At 36.6% G+C, this 21,154-nt stretch overlaps 1 protein-coding gene across 1 annotated transcript in view; it reads right to left on the bottom strand.

Moving 5' to 3' along the window:
* Positions 1-2,535: 2,535 nt before the first annotated feature.
* The window catches only part of Capza2 (capping actin protein of muscle Z-line subunit alpha 2), a 36,050-nt gene continuing 17,431 nt past the window's right edge, over positions 2,536-21,154 (bottom strand). Inside the window, exons 2-10 of the mRNA XM_038320185.2 lie at positions 20,296-20,359; positions 19,491-19,542; positions 15,425-15,488; positions 12,219-12,425; positions 11,209-11,288; positions 7,818-7,896; positions 5,267-5,338; positions 4,253-4,315; positions 2,536-4,026 (exon numbers count right to left, since the gene is read on the bottom strand). Of these exons, the coding sequence (XP_038176113.1) occupies positions 3,886-4,026; positions 4,253-4,315; positions 5,267-5,338; positions 7,818-7,896; positions 11,209-11,288; positions 12,219-12,425; positions 15,425-15,488; positions 19,491-19,542; positions 20,296-20,359 (822 nt within the window). The 3' untranslated portion in view covers positions 2,536-3,885. The remainder of the gene's footprint in view (positions 4,027-4,252; positions 4,316-5,266; positions 5,339-7,817; positions 7,897-11,208; positions 11,289-12,218; positions 12,426-15,424; positions 15,489-19,490; positions 19,543-20,295; positions 20,360-21,154) is intronic.

The raw sequence follows: 21,154 nt of genomic DNA, 5'->3' as shown, positions 1-21,154 counted from the left end.
TTAAACTTGTGTAGCATTCACTTTTAGTAAGAGAGCCACTTCCCAGCTCCAACCCCTTAATTATTATCTGTGGCCCATCTTCCTAAATGGGTTCCAAGTGTACAGCAATCCTCTTAACCGGCCAAGGACTAGCAGAACCACCACCATTCCCTGCAGTGTGCCCTGTAAGCACCAGCATCTCTGAATATCTGCAATGTGCCAGAGGCCACAAAACATTAGGGATTCCACAGCCTTAAAAAGGTCTCGTGGTTGACTGACTCCACAATATCTCTACATAGTCTGATTAAATCTTGAATACTTGACATTAACCTCTATCTCTCTCCATTTTCTTAAGTCTAACTGGTCATTTTAATTGATAAATTTTCATTCTTTAATAGGTATCCCTCAATCCTGGCTGTTCTTGTAAAGCTTTTGCATAATGCTTAAAACATTAAATTTTGAGATTCCTATCCATCTTGAAAGGGTCTGCCTTAAAAAAAATCTATTTCAAAAAGCCAGTCATGCTAGAGTGCACTTTTTTAAGTCCAGCACTTGGGAGGACAAGGAAGGCAGAGGCAGGCAGATCTCCAAGTTTGAGGCCAGTGTGGTAGACAGGATTCCAGGACAGCCAGTGCTAGACAGAGAAACCCTGTCTCAAAAACACCACCACCAAAATCCAACAAAAACTTTATATTGTTTTAAAAATTAAGCCTCCAAATCTATAGGTTTCATGATTATAGAATATCCTGGCTTTAAGTAATATTCCTTAGAGATGTCAGAGAACATGCTAACAGAAATACATGTCTTCATTGGGACATTTACACATGAACACATGATAAAGCTAGCCGCTGCGTATTGTGGGCTAAAGGTATCGTTAACACCCAATGGTGGGCAAGCGCACACGACGGAAAATCAGTATATAAGACCCGTTGAAAGTTTCAAAACTTCCATTACTTCAAAACTTGCACTGTGGTTATCAAACACTATTTTAAACTCAGAAACCACTCAGATCTTATATTGCTATCTATAGGTGTTCTTGATAAACTTTACTAAGAATTTTATTCTTAAGAACATAAGCCAGAACTCTTTAAAGCTTTGTTTCTACGTTCATTTCCAAAATCTAAAATAAAGCCTCAGGAATGCATGCTATCACATACATGAGACAGAACTCATGTCTGAAGATGTGGCAGAAATACCCACTACACGTTCAAAGAATCTGTACAATCTGTGAAAATAGTGCTTGTGCTACACACCCAACAAGTCCTGGCTTCAATATTCACTGCTGTCCTTCCGCCTCCAATTCCATGGCTGCTTATGTTCCCACTGTGCTTCCCGCTCACTGCCTCTGTAGTACTTGTTAATCACTAACTCTCCTGTCTCAATTTTTAGCATCCTAGAGTAACCATGACTTATATATTGACAGTTAATTGCTTCATGGCCAGTGGTTCCCAACCTTCCTAGTGCTGCGACCCTTTAATACAGTTCCTCATGTTGTGGTGATCCCCAACCAGAAAATTACTTTCATTGCTACTTCAAAACTGTAATTCTGATGTTAATCATAATGTAAATATTTTTGGAGATAGAGGTTTGAGAACCACAGTTCTAGCCCATACTCCAAACAGCTGTGATTCGTTGATGGTACTATTTTCCTTATATTTTCTCTTGGGTCATTTCCTTGTCACATAGCTTAAATCCCAGACCGTCACCACAACCTTCCTCCTTTTCGTTGGTGAGTCATGCAATCTTGGCAAAGCAAGCATCTTGCTTAAATTCAACTCATGGACTCTCTGCCTACACCCAATGCTGATTCACATCGATTCCTATCACCCCAAGGGACTTTTCATCTGGCAACTATTTCCCAGGCTAATTCTTCCAATGTACAGCATTTATTTTGTTTTCTTTCAGTAACTGCTAGCCATTTCCTATAAAATCTAAAACCAAACTCCCCTGGTCAGCCTCCTGGGTCTAAACACCAAACTGGCTGGCCTAACCCTACTTCCACAAGGTGAAAACATCTTGTGTCTCCCCCACACTCGCAGCCACTACCACTAACTTTGCTCCTACTACACGGCTACCACCCCCGTCCAAGTCAGCGTTTTCTTCCACCTGGACCACTGTAGTAGCCTCCTAAGTTCACCGATTCTCCTGGCTCTTCCACACGTCAATCTCCTCAGCACTTACCAGCTGCGTCACTACAGCTCCCTTGTAACAGCCCTCAAGCTGTAGGTGTCCCACAGTTTCAATCTTCTTTCAAGTCAACAAAATATTCAGACTCTAAAACTGTACAATCACTATTTTGGCATGACTGAATTTTTGGAGGAATTTCATGTTTCACATGCCAATTTAAAAGGTTGTATATATTTTCAAAAATATATTCTAGACTCTAGAACAGAAAAATACAAAATAACTGGATGCCATGGATATAAACCCATGTTAGTTCAATTCATACAACTTAGCAAATTTAAAAACCAGAACAGAAAATTAATGTTATCAGTTCATTTTCCTTAGAAATCCTGATGCCCCAACTTAAAAACTAAAGAAAAAATTAGCCAAAACTGTGACAATGTCATATATTTGCAATGCTTTCGAAGCCCAACAGTAATTTTAAAAAGAAATTAAACATGCTCTCATTGAATTTTTAAAAATCTATACAATTCAAGCTAATGAAATATTTTATTATACATAGTAAAAGTGTTTTTTTTTTTTAAAAAAAAAAAAAAAACATTTTCAGGCCCAGATGTCTGCAGGAGTACATGAGGAATGGATTCCACTCGAGTGTAAGCAGCAAACTTCTGAATGAAACCACAACTCCACCAACTCCTCATAGCAATTCACCAAGGCTTAACTCCTGTGGCGTCAGTGGATATATTTTAAAGGATCACAAACATGCTCATGATGCATAGGAAGATGGAGAACCAAAGATGCAGCTGCACACCATGTGGACGCCCAAATTTCCTAACTTACAACTTGTTAAAAAGGACAATATACAAAGAAAGTATTTTAAAATAGTGTGTATGATTCACTGGCAAATGACATTTTTACTCAAATAAATACCGAATTTTGCCATTTTAATGTCACAATGAAATTCAGTTTCAATCCAAGGGGAGGGAGAATCAACTGAGACATGGTCATGAGTTCAGGATTATATATATATTACAATCTGCCTTATAATACACTTGTGGCTTTGTGATAAAAATAACTCAGGGACATATGGAATTCAAGCTAATTTGCATAACTGTCACAAGAAAAAAAGCATTAAATGCATTCTGAAATAAGTATTCTCATTTAATTTCAGAATCTCAAAACAGCAACAGACCTTGGCCTTGTTTTTAAAAAGTTTAGTTAGACACTAAGCTAGCTAAATAACCTTACTGCGAAGGTTTTAACATAACAGGTATAGAAAACGCTTTCCCTCTAATCTCAATCTGACATACGTGGAAGAGGTGAAAGGAAAAGGTAGACAATTTCTTTAGCAGCATATATGGCTAAGTCCATCAACCACCTTAACTAGAGTGTCTGTTACTGACCCCACTAAAAATACCTGGGCTAACATCAAAAGTTGCCCCTTTCATAAGCCAAAGACAATTTCAGGGTCCTGGTAAATAAAATACTTTTGAAATATTTCAAAACCCTTTAAACATAACCCAGAGGAATCACCTCTTCACTGTAAGGAAGGAGGAACAGAGTAAAAGACTCACGCTAAACTCATTTCCAACACTCTGAACAAAAGCAATGAAAACAATGGCGGATTAGCTAAGCTTTGTGCTCTAACCAAACTAGTCAATTACAGTGATTTAAGTGGCAACAGCCCATCTGACTGGGCAGCCTGACAGTTCAGAATACTTTTCGCAATAATTGTTTTTTTAACGTAAAGACACTAAAACAATCTGGTCATGCAACTTTCATTTATGCATTCTGCATCTCTTTGCCAATCTTGTAGCTAAGGATCTTGTTCCAGTCGATCTTAGTACGTGTAACTGGCAACTGTCGACGTAAGGCTTTGAAGGTAGTGTCCGACATTGTCTGGTAATTCTCACTGATGGCAGTCTACAAAAAACAAAACCCCAAATAACAGCAGTTAGACATTCAAAGCAAACCAAAGAAGCAACTTCTTACAACATAAGGTGTTCTCAGGATAATATTAAGCAGTCCATTTCACTGTCTAACAATAAATTAAAAACCCCAACATGGATGGACTTAAAAGCTGTTTTAAAGTAGCTATTGAATTTCAGAACCTGCCCTCAGTGAACACAGATATTTTTGATAATCATACCTGGTATTCATTTTCTGCAGCTTCTACAATCTTTATAAATTCTTTTGCTGTCTGCACCTCATTCTGAAACAAAAGAAAACGTAAATAAAAACTGAACCACTATTACTTGTTTTCCTTCACTGCTGATCTTGGACACAGGAATTTTTTGGATGTTATGCAAGCACACTACCTGCCACTAACCCACTATTTTTAAAGCCATGTTTAAGTTACTTAATAAATAGTGCAGATGAAGATTCTAACAAGCAAAGAAGATAACAATGTGGCTGGAGAGATGGCTCAGAGCTTAAAAGCTCTTGTTGCAGTCAGACATGGTGGCACATGCCTTTAATCCCAGCACTAGGAGGCAGAGGTCAATGGTTCTCTATAAATTCGAGGTCAGCCTGATCTACCTAGTGACAGAGCTACATAGTGAGGCCCTGTTTGAAAAATAAGAATAAAAATAAAAAGAGGTCTTGTTACACAATCAGGAACACCAGAGTTCTGGTCATAGGAATGAAGTCACAAGCTGGTTGTCCTACAAACATCCTCCATTCCAGCTCTAAGGGAGCAACACACTCTTCTGGAGTCCACACTCACATGCACATATACCTTCATAGATACACACACACTTAAAGATATGAGAATTAACCCCAGGGGCTGGAGAGATGGCTCAGAGGTTAAGAGCACTGCCTGCTCTTCCAAAGGTCCTGAGTTCAATTCCCAGCAACCACATGGTGGCTCACAACCATCTGTAATGGGGTCTGGTGCCCTCTTCTGGCCTGCAGGTATACACACAGACAGAATATTGTATACATAATAAACAAATAAATAAATAAATAAATATTAAAAAAAAAAAAAAGAGAGAATTAACCCCAAAGATGCCCAAAATGTACAGCATTGCAATTCCTCACCAACTGTAATCTACTTGAAATCTCTTTAATGTGAAGGAGAAATATCACTAAAAATCAATGGTAAAGTTGCTGTTTTACAGAAATATTAGGTTATTTTATGGTCATTTCGGAACTGATTACTTACAGACACTGTGAGGGAATCTTGTATATCTTTATGACTCACTAGCTGAACATTACCATCTTCATAATAATGAACCTGTTAGAGAAAGAAAATAAAGCAAGCATTATAGAAATATGATTTTTAGGGTACCACCACTTACATTAACAGCCCAGTTTCAGCTCATGTTTAAACTTTCCCAGTGGGCTCTAGACCTCTGAACTCTATCAGTCTTAGGTCTAGAAGGAGACTAAACATTCCTGCTATTATTTACACACACAACTGTCACAGTTAGATATTTCACCTCAAAGCCACTCTATTGGTGCCCAAATCTGAAATGTCTAAAACTGATCTCCTCTGGCAGGGCGTGGTAGCATATGCGTTTAATCCCAACACTCGGGAGGCAAAGGCAGGGGATCTCTGTGAGTTCGAGACTAGCCTGGTCTACAGAGAGAGTTCCAGGGCAGTCAGGAATGCACAGAGACCTTGTCTCAAAAAAAGAAAACAAGAAAAAAAACCCTAAAACAACAAAACCAATATTCTTCTCCAAATATTGCTTCTTTGTATATTTTTTTACCAATCACTTCCCCCAAACTTAGAAAGAATTTACTCAGTAAATATTAACTAACTCATTACTATAAATATGCTATATAATATTGTAAATACATGGCCTTTAAAAAGACTTAGTTCCTAACTTACACTGCAACACAAGCAAGCACATTCGCAGATTCTCTGAAAGGAATAAAAAGGGCTTTGGGATAAATTATAGAATTGTGGTATTTTGTAACAGGACTACACAGAAAGCAGGAATAATGGAATAGTTGAAGAAATAAATACACAGATAACATATTAGTCAGCTTTGGGCCTTGCGTGTCATAAGTATTTCTAGTGTGGACTAAAAAATGGTGTTAAACTTGAAAGTGACAAATACAGATTTAAAATTTTAAATTATCTGTAGTAAAGGCAATGGAAAAAATAGATCAGGAGATATAATGGTGGGCTTTGCATAAGAACAGCCTCAATAGGTACATATAGCTGAATTCTTGGACCTGAGTTAGCAGAAATGTTTGGGAAGGACCAGAAGGTGTGGCCTTCTTGGAGGAACTGTGTCTCTGGGGGCACTTTTCAATTTATTTAATTTATTTTTAATTTATTTTAATTTATTTAATTTTACTTTTGGTTTTTCAAGACAGGGTTTCTCTATGTATCTCTGGCTGTCTTGGAATTTACTTTGTAGACTAGGCTGGCCTCAAATTCAGAGATTTGCCTGCCTCTGCCTCCGAGTGCTAAGATTAAAGGTGTGTGCCACTACCACCCAGCTCCTTGGAGGTTTTAAAGGCCTCACTATTCCCAGTTAGCACCTTGTGCTGATGAATCGGGATGTAAGCTCTCAGGTCTCTTAGCACCACGGTTGCCTGCTTGCAGCCATGCTCTGCCATGAGGTCATGGATTCACCCTCTGAAACTGTAAGCCCAAATAAATTCTTTCACCTGTAAATTGCCTTGGTCATGGTGTCTTTGCACAGCAATAGAAACATAAGTAAGGGAGTAAACTAACAAAATAAACTTGCAGTACATGTTAAGCACTATGCTAAGCATTGAAGGCAGACTGGGACAAGCAGGTCCAACCAGCGGCATCATTTTTGAAAGTTATTTAATTGTCCAGGTAAGAGCTACTGAGACCAAACTGAAAGGGAAAACATTAACAACGACAACTGCTATGCAGAGTTCTTTGCGTCTAAGCATTTTACACATGAACTAATTCTCAAACAATCTAAAAACATTTAAACTGTTTTCAACAGAGGGAAATAAGATCAAACAACTTCCTGAAGTCACACACACAAACAATAACTGGTTAGGATTCAAATGCATGAAATCTGATTTCAAACTTCATGCTCTCAACTTCTAATCTAATCCTAAAAGAACAGGCACAAAAACATATAAGAGCAGCAGAACACAACACTAGAGTGTACACCAAAGCCAGATGATATGTTTCAGTACTCTGACTCCTTTACGGCTTTAAGCATAGAGTTAATTTTCACAATAGGCGATGCTGTGATGCGTGAACCCAAACAAAGATTAGCCAGCACATTCCTTTAACTTATATAGCAATATTAATATCCAAACAAGCACTTACTTATATCAAATGTTCTATATAAATAATGAAATTTACATTAATAACCAGAGTTCAGTTCTAGTACATTTCAAACAGGAAGTTACTTAAAAGTCATATGTAATATAGTAAGATATGTATATATTATTATGCTTCACCTAACTCCATATATTTCAAATTACAGAAGAACACACTCAACTCAAATGCTTAGTTGAACAAACTGTATGAAGAGGAGACCAAATGGCAATATCTAATTTTAGCTCTGTTTTAGAAACTGTCAGCTATCCTTGAGGACATTTAATGACTAGGGAATTAAAAGACTAAAAGGAGCACTACTTGTTTTTTCCATTGCGCTAAAAGAAAATCTCAAAAGGTTACGGTGTACTATGAAAGTATAAGCTGCTTAACTGTGTCTTGGTTCAGAACCTTCCAAAGATCCTTAAATAATAATCTCTATATCTCATACCTGAATTTTCAAGATGCCAACCACCTGTGTGGTGGAAGGAGTGACTGTAAACTTCCACTCTGACCTCCAACGACCATTCCTTAAAAATAAAAACAGCAGCTGTAAATAAGGGTAGGGAGATATTTTGAATCAATATTGCTTCATGTTTAAATGTAATGCTACAATGTGTAAGAGAATAGGAGAAAGACATTGGGCACAGATTTTATAACCACTGAAACATTCAAGAGATTCAAAGTTTAGTTTTAAGACACATTAAATCTTTGCCCAAGAAAAGACATACATAATGAAAATAATTCACAATTCTAAAACTAAAGTTTAAAATATAATTTAAAACATAAGAATTGTTTTAACATGTATATATGTATGTATGTATGTATTTTGTGCATATGTGTATGTGTTCATGTGACACCTGATGCACGTGGAGATCAGAGGGAAACTTGTTGGTTCTCTTCCTCTTTTATGTGGGTGTAAGGAAACACATTTAAGAGCACCAGGCTTAGCAAACAGATGCCTTTACCTGCTGAGTCATCATCTTGCTGACACTAAAACACTTTAAGAGAGTCTTAAACTACTTTTTATAACTTTGCATAGGGAAGATACATATGCATTCAGGCACATGTAGGGACAAGAGGTCAACTTCCCATGTTGCATCTAAGGAAGCATCCACCCTGATTTCTGAGACACTATCTTTCACTGACTCAGAGCTCACCAAGTACGCTAGGTTGGATTATCAGAGAACCCCAGAGGCCCACCAGTTTCCTCCTCCCCAGCTCTGAGAAAGAACCATCACCCCTATGGTGGGGATCAAACTCATATTCTCATTAAATATCAACTGAGCTATCTTCCCAGTCCCTTAAAGTGATTGAAGAAATAACTGAACTTTTGAAGGATCATGGGTTATCCCCAAACACAAATGGAGCTATTTTACATTTTCTAAATGACACAAAGTAACAACAAATAATCAGTTAGGTTTTGTTATCTGGAAAGGGTAGATACAGTTGTCTTTTCCAACATTAGGTTTAAGATTTCACACAAATGGCAGGACTTTCAAAAAGGTTTTTGGTACAGGTATACAAAATAACACATTCACAGTAGGAAACTATTAGCACACAATTAACCAATTGTGTATTACTGTTTTCATCCTATTTTTCTGACACTCTTTGCACAGAAATCTTTTTCAGACACATTTTCTTTGTATATTAATGACATTTATTATGCTTTTCTGAGTTTTTTTAAAAAAGTTTCTATTAATGGATCATTACATGACCATTCACCATAAAATTACTTCTGTATTTTTACTCCAGGAGAAGTGTCTATATAATAACAAAATCCTCATATCTATAGTCAATACACATCATCTGAAAACTATTAAGGCAGCAAAAGATAATATAATAAAACACATGTTTCTGAGTGGCTTATCTAAGCACATTCAAAGAAGCTCGGCTGCAACAATCTAAATCTCATCATTTTTGTTTCACATTTCCAAAGTAAGTTATTTCCTTTATTAAGACATTATACCAAGAAAGCACTGAGTCCTAAATACATGCATTACTCTGAGAATATACATACACTGTCTTAGACCATGTGAAGAAAAGTAGAAATCTAACTCACCACAATTTGAGAATGATTTCAAAAGGTTCTTCAAAAAGTAATTCTGCACTGAGTAACAACACCCTTTCCTCAACATAGGAAACATGTCATAGATTTAACTAAGTCTTTTATTAATTCTATAATTAAATAAATGTGTGTTCCTAATATTTATTAACTTCCTAAATACTGCCATACACGAGGAAAGGAACGTGATGATTTGAAGTGAAGTGTAATGAGCTCTTCAGACTCCTTCTGTTGTGTCTGTGTCTCTTTGTTTTAAAACAGGATCTTCACCGTGAGCACAGGTAGTCCGCAATCCTGCAATCCTCATGCCCTGGCCTCCTGAGTGCTGGGATTAGAGCTATCTACTACCAAGTCCAGCCTAAAATTTATTTTTTCTACAAAGTGAAAATCATTTTTAGTTTCAAAGATACAGTATTCACTGTGATGACTTACAGAAGAAGTCAGTATGTAAAATGAAATAATGGAAATAGAAAACTCCAGAGATTTAATTCATTTCCTGTATAGTAAAGCTCAAAGGAGTTTTACTTTTGAAAGCTAGTAATAAGTTCCCAAAAGATTTATAAATAAAGATTACTAAGAATTTTTATTTAGTAGTTCAAGCTCAACAGTTGACTTTATTTTTATTTCCTGGCACAAAAATATAAATAATCACTTTTTAAAGATTCACTAGTTTAGGATTATGGCGATAAGACAGAGAACCTCTGCATGTTATCATCCTTAGGAAGCTGTAGTCTGTCATTTAGGCATATATTTAGATATGGATGATGGATCTGCATTCCTCCAAATATTTTTGATTAACCCCCCACCCCCCCCCCCCTTTTTTTTTTTGGTTTTTCGAGACAGGGTTTCTCTGTAGCTTTGGAGCCTGTCCTGGAACTAGCTCTTGTAGACCAGGCTGGCCTCAAACTCACAGAGATCCGCCTGCCTCTGCCTCCCGAGTGCTGGGATTAAAGGCGTGCGCCACCGCGGCCCGGCTTGATTAACCTTTATGGAACCTGGTATTTATTTCTGACATGACTAAGTAATAGAGCAGGAGCCTTGGGTTAGCTAGTCTAACTGGGGCCACTGACACTTGTGTAATTTTACCCTAAAGAGTATCCCCAAACAACCTGGCTAATAAATCAAGACTTAACATACTTGAAAAGTAAACAACATTTTCATCATATTTACTCTGATATTCATAATGTATTAACAAAAAAGGGTCCGAAACTAAGATTTCATTCAATTTTTAATGCATAATCTCAGAAAAAAATTGAAATTTTCAAACACCTGATTAATAGGGACAATAAATGTGGATACAAACTGTTGTGTACACAGTTATAAAGCATGATTGTAACTTCTTATATTTCCAACAAAACCATCTAACCCAAAGTCCAAGTTTAAAGCCCTTAGTTTTTTCTGTTTTGTTGTTGTTGTTTTTTTTTTTTTTTTTTTTAATTTTAACATTTCTGTCGTGGCTCATACAGAGCACCCCATTCTCTGCATGGGCAGATGGCCCTGCCACTTGGTCTGTTTGCAAGCATACCTGCTCACATAGGTTGTCCCCTGTTCCTGTCCCAACTTGCTCTGCTCTCCTATAATCTGTGATGAATGTTGTCATCAGATTTACCGCATTCCAAATGACTGGGGTGATCATTATGAAGCAAGTTATCTTTCAAATTCTCACACGGCAGTAGTTTTATGTATCAAGTTTATATTGCTTTTAGTCACACACATGTGACTGATTTACATGGAATATAAACAATGTTAAAATTAAGTACACAAAATGTTAACTTACCAAAAGTTTTTTGCTTGGAACTGATGGCTTTCTATGCACGCAATAATGGTCTGTTGCCCATCTATTTTTTTGCCATACACCTATTGGCAAAGAACACAAGAACAGTGAGTTGACTAAGGGCCACAAATGCCTAACTTTAAAGGTACTGTAGAAAGTGAGTATAAACCATGATGTATAGTCATTTTAGGTTAGATAAGTAAACAGAACCAAGACCACCTGGCTTCACAAGCTCAGATGCCTAAACTCTATCCACATTAAATGTCTGAAGGATTCCAAGGGGGGGATTTTTCAGGATCTTATCTGCATTTCTAAATATCACTATGGCTATGGAAAAGACCAAACTCAGGTGCAAAAGAATCTATCTGAGCCAGGAGGTGGTGGTGCACGCCTTTAATCCCAGCACTCAGGAGGCAGAGGCAGGTGAATCTCTCAGTTCAAGGCCAGCCTGGTCTACAAGAGCTAGTTCCAGGACAGGCTCTAGAAACTACAGGGAAACCCTGTCTCAAAAAAAACAAAACAAAAAAAAAAAAAAAAAAAAAAAAAAGAATCTATCTGAATACAACAATCCTAGGAAAGTTCAAAAACAAAAAAATTCAGATTTCCTACTATATTTCATTCTGAAAAAATAAAAAGTTTAAGTCAATGAACAAATAACATTAAAACGGGAAATTAAACTATAAAATACTTGAAATAATTCCACTTCCAATTTTTTTATTTGTTCTAAGAGTTCTGTAACCAAATTAAACGTTAATTCAGGCTGATGAGACATGAACAGAAGACTACAGACAGTGCCACCATCTTCTTTAATCCAGTGTCTGAACCGAATTTAATCTCAATTTAACTGAACTGAATTTAATGCAAAATCAGTCTATCCCTTGGGAATATATTTTTAGAAAGATAAACATTCTTTGAAGAAAAAAGAACTTATAGCTGTTAGCTCTATACATTACTGTAAATTTCAGGGAATTACATAAACTGTCTCCTATGTGTGAGGAACAGAAGGGACTCACAGTGCAGACCCCATTTGGGTAATGTTCTTTTACGTAAGCTCGCAGTGCAGTTTCTACTGACGTTCTCCATGATTCAATCGCATTTTCTGCTTCATATGGCCTTGGATCAGTTGCTTCTTTTCTTAAATGATCAAATTTGAAACAAATTCTGTTTTTTGGATCCAAAAACTTTCCATTTCCCAAGTCTCCATGTTCTGTTATCAACACCTTTAATTTTCAAATGAAATTAGGAAAACAATATTAACATGGATACGCAGTCAAAAACACTTGCTTAAGCCCTGTTCTGAAAGCATACAATTATATTGTAAGCAACTGCTTTAACTATGCTGTGCAAGTACATTCTTTTAAAAGAGTAGGCCACAAAGATACCAGGGATATTCTCAATTAGTGTACATTATAGCTTCTTTCACTACAATTTTTGGATTCTAAGAGGGGAACTGGCTATCCAGTCACCCATCTATTCCCCTACCCACACAATGAGCCACAGTTTACTATTTCTGAGAGCAGGCCTGAGCTCCTAAATACGAAGACCCTATCAATGAGATGGTTTCAATCCAGTAAGGCAGCTCTCCAGTCCTCTCTGTTGGTGCCCACATTCTTTCTGTTCTCCAGCATGTGCTTTTGTTTCTTATAAACTAATTATTACTACTAACTTCCAAAACTATAAAATATAGTTTATACATTTATGTACATTTAAAAATACATGAATAACCCCTTTATTTTGTGTCTTACTTAAGAACAAAACAAAACAAAGCCTTTTTCTTCTGCAGCTGTACCAGTCTGTGACAGGACTTTCCCATCCCTTTGATGTAAATCATGCTGACAACATAGGATCTAGATCTAGCTTTTCTAAATATTTTGTGATAATAAATGTTATGTTAGATAAATATGTACATGTATGGTTTTGGGTCACTGTTTTCAAAGAATGATAAACATACATACACACACACACACACACACACACACACACACACCTTTTTATGCATCTTGTTGGGCTGGCCCAGATGAAAATCACCTAAAACGCCAAGATGGTTGACCCCGTGGAACCCAGTCTCATTGGTGAGAGGGAAACTGAACATTCTAAACTTCCTCGGAGTCTGCTAATCCCTTGCCTCCTCAGAACTTAACCACAGAGGAAAACCCACCACCCAAACTTCATGCAGTTCCTTTTCCTTAATGCTGTCCTGATATACTCCTGCCCAATTAAAAGCACCCTATAAAACCCAAACTCATTTGCCCTTCTCCTGGGGACAGCCTGGCAGTTCACAGACTGAATGAATAAAGCTTTGTCTTTTGGCTATAATACGGCTCTGATGGTCCTGTTCTTCTATTAAGCCACTTAGACCTGGACTTTTTCTCAACACAACACCTAAAGAAATCGCTTCAAGTCTACCAGCTATCTTTCACCATCCTATTTAATGGCTGCATAATATCCCACAGTGTTAACATAATTTAATCCACCAATCCATTACAGGTATGTCATTTCTTTATTTACAAGTGTTTTCAAGCATTTTCTTCTCTAGAGAAGGGCAAAGCACCATTAAAATGGTAAAGTATTGTTGTAAATCCTTAACACTGTTCTTATTTACTTTTTAAACTTTATTCATTTGTTTATTTGGTTCGAGATAGGGCTTTTCTGTGTAACCCTGGCTGTCCTGGAACTCATCCTGTAGATCAGAATGGCCTCTAACTCAGAGATTCTGCTGGGATAAAAAGCATATATCACCACCACCTGGCTAACTTTTTAAACTTTAGCTGACAAATAGCAATTATATCAAGATAATTTTTCTGTTTGTTTTTGTTGTTTCAGAGACAGGGTTTCTCTGTGTTAACAACTCTGTCTTGAAACTCGCCAGACCAGGGTAGCCTTAAACTCAGAGATCCACCCCTCATGAGGTCTGGGATTAAAGCCATGTGCCACCATGCCTAGCTTAAAGGACAGCTTTTGAGACTCAGGCCACTCATTGCACTGTGGGCTCTAGGGGTCAAAATCAGGTCATCAATCTTGCACAGCAAGTGCTTTTACCCATTAAGTCACCGTACTGGCCCACTGTTTGCTACTAAAGTTCTTAAAACTACATTCAATGTATGAAATTAGTATACACTACTTTTTAAGACATTTTTTGGTTTGAAGTACTGAAATTATGCTAGCTTGTTAAAATGACTTTAGAAGCCAGTAAATATTTTTAAAAGATGCATTTTCTAATGTAGTAAATGTTCTACGGATTTATCTAAAGACAATCATTGTCAATGTTACCAAGAATACAAAGACAATCAATGTAGTATTGCTTGTAAAGGTAACCAATTAAAAAAAAAAATCAACGTACCAAAATCTCTGAAGAAATGAAGTAACAGTATCATATATATCTTTAAAATATATTTTAAATTATGTGTATGTATGTTTGTGTGTCTGTCCATGTGAGTGTAGATGCTGATGGAGACCAAAAGAGGGCGGCAGAACCTCTGAAGCAGAAGATACAGATAGCCGTGACCTGTCTGAAGTGGCTGCTGGGAACCACACTTGGGTCTTCTGCAAGAGCAGCCAGCCCTCCCCACTGCTCATCTACCTCTCTACTCGCATTCGTGCAGAGCTAGGTACGTTTTCCCTTTAGTTACCTGTCTAGTCTTACAGTTCTCCCCTTGAACCACAAAACTTAAGCTATATAATAATGTCAAACAGAAGCAACCAAAGACTCCTTCCAATCTTTTTTCTTGTATTGTCCCCATCAGTTGATGCAATCCATGTAATTATGACTCAATAGAATCACAAGTCACGGACTATGACAGCTCTAAAGAACAACAACAAAAATTGGTAATGACTTTTTGTGGGTTTTGTTTTAGAAAAGAGAATACAGAAAGACTTGTAGATATAATCCAATTATTTTCTAGGAACCTTTCTATTTCATGGTTTTGAATGTAAAGTTATTCAGTGTAGCTCAGTCTATCTTGGTACTCACTATGTAACTCAAGCTTTCCTTGAATTAATGGCGATCCTGCTATCTCAGCCTCATGAAAGCTAGAACAGCTATAAGACATTACAGCTGGGTTCATGCTTAAAGTGATTTTCTGATAAATGAGCATTTCAATTATTTTGCCAGTAAATGTCTATGATTAAAATGACGACTATTATACCATCTAACAATTCTTTCAGGATACTTTTATAACTAAAATAAAAAGCAGTGTGATTTGTATTGTATGACACGTACCTGATCTTCATAGCCTTCAATTTTTACCGGTGTAAACTGGTCCAAGTTATACTGTGCAAATGCACTAAAAAAGAAAAAGTCCAATTATTCAAAACCATACTAATATTTTTCAAAATCAACTGACAGTAAATCTATACTGTACATGTTAAGGTTAATAAAGCTGTAACTTTCTTATCTACAGCTAAACTATAGATATGGTTGTTTAAAAGAAAGCAATGATATGTAGCTTTTAACTTAGCAAAATAAAATACAAGCAGCATATATAAGTAGCCACTTATTAAAAGAACCTGGAAGCAATGATCACCAATTTTTAATGTACATATACAATTATTTAAGAAATTAGTCTACATACTAGGTACTGTGATAATCACAGTTTCTACTGACAAAAGTCTTACAGTTGAGAACAAGAGAGAATAAATGCCTAATGAAAACACCTAGCCATAGCAAAAATTAGAAATATTCGAGAATTACCAATGCATTTTCAAGGAATTACAGTATATCAAGGCAACAGTAAAAGCAACAACAAAAACACCCCTAGAATAATTTCATCAATGTGACACTAAGAAATTAAGCAGGCTCTATCTTCTAGAAAGTGAGAGATGGGTCAGGGGAGATGGCTCAGGGTAAAAGGGTTTACTGCACATACATAAGAACCTGCATTCAAATCTCTAGGAAGCACGTAAAGACACAGCACGGTCTGCAATCCTGGTGCTGGGAGACAGAAATGGGCTGATCCCAGGGGTTCACTGGACGGCAAGCCTAACCAAAAGGGTGAGGTTCAGGTTCAGTGCAACACCCTGTCTCAGAACATAACGTGGAGAGCAAGAGAGAAAGAGACCCCATGTCAATCTCAGGCTACACAAACACACATGGGCAATTACATTTAAATATACATACATGCATACACATAACAAAAAGAGAGGGATAGGGAGAAGAGAGGGGATAATAGGAAGGGAAGAGAAGAATGGTTTAATTGGAGGGACTGGTAGGAATAAAGGATAGAAACGGTCCAATGTCACAGAAAGCACTAAGCAGGTGCTCACTGGATTGTACAGAGTTGCACTGGAAGATCTTTTAGGTTGTTTATTATCATTATGCTTGCTTGTGATGGCAGAAGGAGGCTTGTCATGCTGCATGTATGGAGGTGACAACTCTATGGAGCTGGTCCTCTCCTACCACCTGGACAAGGGGTCAGGAGACTGAACTTGGGTCACCAGGCTTACACAGATGGGTAGGAAGCGCTATTACTCACTGAATCATCTCACCAACCCTGGAAGGTATCGGACAGAAGAATTACTCTGAGAGGCAAAGCATAGTGGCAGATGTGCCTCTGAAGACTAATGTGGCAGCGGTGCACACAAACATGCAGTGCGTGAGTAGAAACAGAAGAGCTGTAAGGCTATCGAAAAGCCTACAGCAGAAACTTAGTACGAAATGGTGGAGATATAGACGAAGGCCTCTTTTATTTATGTGATAATTATGTAACGTGTAGAAAAGACTCAAGGTATGGAAAATTATATACAGAACTGCAACTTGTGTTCTGCTAAATTGATACTACTGTATATCTAGGAAATTGTCTCCACTTAACAGAACACTATTGAGAGTTTTAAACTTTAAGACTCTATCTATTATAGGAGAGAAATAAATACAAAGACACCAAAGTAAAATTAAATCGCCATCTCTTGAATGTCCCAACATAGCACTTTAAAACCCGAAGGAAGCAAACACAGAAGTGCACAGACAGGAAGTCAGAGCCGCTACTTGCTTTCAACTTTCTTAACACACCAGTAATATTCCTAAGAATAGTCTGAATATGGTCAGACTGTCAGACTTTGTATATGCAATGCCCACAAAAGGCTCCTGTTCCACAGGTGGTGTGGCTACTGTGGGAGGCTGTGCGAGTCTGAGGAAGCGAGGACTAAGCTTGGGGAAGTAGGTTACCGGGTCATAGCTCTCAAAGTTATACTCATCCCCCTGATCCTTTGAATGGCCTCAGTTATAAGCTTCTGCCACCATGATTTCTGTATCATCATTTACTGGAACTCTCCAAAACCAAAAGCTAAGTTGCTTATATCAGCTATGTTATCACCGCAATGCAACCGTAACTAAGACACTCACTCACCCTTGAATTAGTTACTTCAAAGCTATGTTTGTAAATTCAATCACTTAGAGTTTAGAATTAAGGTTTTCTAATAAAATTTGTATTTTAAAGCATATAGACTGGGCGGTGGTGGCGCACACCTTTAATCCCAGAACTTGGGAGGCAGAGGCAGACGGATTGTTGAGAGTTCTAAGCTAGCCTCGTCTACAAAGTGAGTTCCGGGACAGCTAGGGCTGGCTGTCACACACAGAAACTCTGTCTTGAAAAACCAAAACCAACCAACCAAATAAAAAATGAATACTTTAAGAAATGTAAATAGCAATTTAGTAGCAGGTGAACCTAAAGCCTCTTACTGCCCACATTATCAAACCTCATGTATCTTTAACCTGGAGGCAGGAGTAGGAAGAAGAGCAAACTGGAAAAACTAGAGTATGTGACAGGTTTTAAATAAATGGTACACTGCAATGCAAAAGGTACTCACAGTAGGGCAATCAGAATATATGATTTTTTCCAATCCTATTATTAGCTAGTAAGAACTTCATTTACCTTATAAAACCAAATTTGTACTAGATGACTTCCAAAGTCCCTTTCAAAATAAGTACCTTATTCAGCATTTCAGAATCAGTCAAAGGGCTTAGGGAGATAGCTCAGTAGTTAAGAGCATATACTGAACTTGAAGTAGCTCCCAGTAACCATGTTGGGCAGCTCACAACTGCCTCTAACTACAGTTCCAAGAGATTCAATACACACACACACACACACACACACACACACACACACACACACACACTTAATAATAAAATAAACCCATTTTTTTTTTTCAAAATAGAAATTAAAGTGTTCTTTCTTTGGGTTCTGAAGGCCTTTGATATGTTTCTAGTATTCTATTTTATTTCATATGGTCTTATACTGGACATTCTGAATCTGATGAAAAAAATTCCTACAAGGCTTACCGATTTCATAATGGTGAAGCCTGATATTCTTTTGTCTGCTGAATACGAGTATTGGGAGGTATTTCAATAGTGTTCTAGATTTAATGTAACAGGCTCTTTCAGCGAGTCAGATTTTACTTGGACAGATAACGAAATTTTGGCTTTTAGTAAAAAGGCATCAACTCTATCCACTAAAAAAACAATAGCTCTGCTTTGTCCCCTTACAAAAAGAGGGAGACGAAAGAAAGAAAGAAAGAAAGAAAGAAAGAAAGAAAGAAAGAAAGAAAGAAAGAAAGAAGGAAGGAAGGAAGGAAGGAAGGAAGGAAGGAAGGAAGGAAGACAGACAGACTAGAAAAGATGAAACCACATCTTTTCTAAAAGAAGAAAAAAGCACATGTAGGAAAGAGATATGAATGCATAAAAAAAATTCAGTATCAAAAACAACTGAAGAGGAGCCCACATTTCTGCTTATATATTTGCTCCAGAGAACTGGCATGGGAACATATGGAGTATTTTGGTGATGCCGCCTAAACTTAGGCTTTACAAGCTTTAAAACGTTTTTTAATAGCAAGTGACAATCACTTCTTTAGAGATCAAAATATTCTAATGATCAAACTATCTACAAATATGCACCACGGTACTTAAAAAGCAAAAGATTTTGATTAGGTAACAGGAAATTTAGTTAGGAATTTAATATTAATTTTTAATTAGGAAATTAAAAGTTTAAGTTAAGATTTTAAAAGATATGCATGTTGTGTATCATGTACATAGTATATATGAGCAATGTTACGTAGTATGTAAAACAGTGGCAAACACAAAGAAAAGAGAATTTTATTTCATATTTTTCCCTAACTACCCCTGTGACTTCTCAGTCTAATATACACATCCATGTAAATGTGAATACTTATATAAATAGTTGTGCAAACTTTACTGTATCTCAGAAATTCTATGTCAAGAACTAGACCTTCATTGTCACCTTTACAACATCTTTTCTTTCCCAGTCACCTTAATTATGGAAACATAAAATACTTACTGTGCCGCTCCTTCCCTGAGAAGATTATCATTATTAAGCAATAATCGAACATCTGCAAAACAATATTATGTTTTATGTATTATTATTTTCTGTATGAATATTGCAAGGAATAGTTTGTTTTATTGAAGCATTAAAACTTCCAATACACATAAGATCAAAATATTCTAATGACCAAACTACAAATATGCACCATGGTACTTAAAAAGCAAAAGATTTTGATTAGGTAACAGGAAATTTAATTAGGAATTTAATTTTAATTTTTAATTAGGAAATTTAAAAAAAGGTCAGTTTAAAGAGTTGCTGTAGGCAGATGCACAGCATCTCCAAAGAATTAAAGATAAACTGCAGCAGAAAATGGTCTTATAAATTCCCAGAAAATATTTAGGACTATGTTTCTTAGTTTGACAACACAGTCACAGATTTCAAACGAGTGTGGCCTATAGAAAACATAATTACAGTTTGTGATCAAGGGGCACCAACAAGCCTTCTGTCCTTTTATAATCTTGTGAGGAACAGATAAATACTCCCATTTTTACTGACTTTCAGTAGGTATCATTTCCTTATAAAGAAAGCTCTGAAGAGGAAGAATTTATAAAGCTTTAGCATTACAAATTAAGCATATCATGGGGGTTCAAATGGTTCAGGTATAAAAGTACTTGCTGTGGTAGCCTGACAATCTGAGCTAGATCCTCAGAAACCAATTTACGTAAAATTGTCCTTTGACCTCTACCTACCTACCTACACACACACACACACACACACACACACACACACGAGTAAGTTTTTAAAGATTTTAATGACTTACCATTAAAAACCTCATTAAATTCTCCAGGAGGGGCATGAATGATGAATTTTGCTGCTATACGTACCTAAGACAGAAATGAAGACGTAAATAACACGGTATACATTCTGCTAAAATAACAAAAAAGCCAAATCAGTATTATATAAATTTCAAAGTTCTTTAAAGACTATAACATTTCTACAAACACAGTTTGTTATTACTTATTTAGTCATTTAATATAATTACATTAGACTAAATAAAGGTAAAATATCTAATTTAATACAGTTAAGAATTTAAAGATGTCTACAGATAAACATTTTCACACAATTTTACTTCTTTTAAAACAAATAAAGAACTCTTAAAGAAGTCCATACGTGAGAAAAGATGAAATTAGGTAGGTACACTGATTTAACTCAAAACTACATAAATGCAGGAAAACACTCCAAAATATGAATGTCCTGGATGCTGAGAAACTTCTGATCCTAAGCATTTAGAATCTTTATCCAAATACACAACTTTATCAGCAAATCTATTCATGACTACACAAAGTACACTTACGATTTAACAGGAGAAAACAACAAACAAAGCAAAACAAAAAACTAAGCAAAAACATGTGAATGGATACTTCACCAAATAGGATACGTACAAGACATGCACATATGTGAAAAAGCATACTCGGTATTCTTCATCAGAAAACGGATAAAGAAAACAGGAAATACTACCCCACACAAAACAGAAAGGGTAAGATAAAAAGATTGCTGGTGTGGGTTGAAGACAACGGCAGCTCCTTACAATACTTATAAGAATGTAAAGCTGTACGAAAAATAAAAAAAACGTTTGGCCCTTTTAATATAGTTAGGCAAATCCCCTAAAAGATAAAAAT

This window comes from Arvicola amphibius, chromosome 2 (assembly GCF_903992535.2).
Source record: "Arvicola amphibius chromosome 2, mArvAmp1.2, whole genome shotgun sequence".
Classification (NCBI taxonomy): Eukaryota; Metazoa; Chordata; class Mammalia; order Rodentia; family Cricetidae; genus Arvicola; species Arvicola amphibius.
Note: the sequence above shows the minus strand (reverse complement) of the source record. Positions and strands in the feature narration are given on the sequence as shown.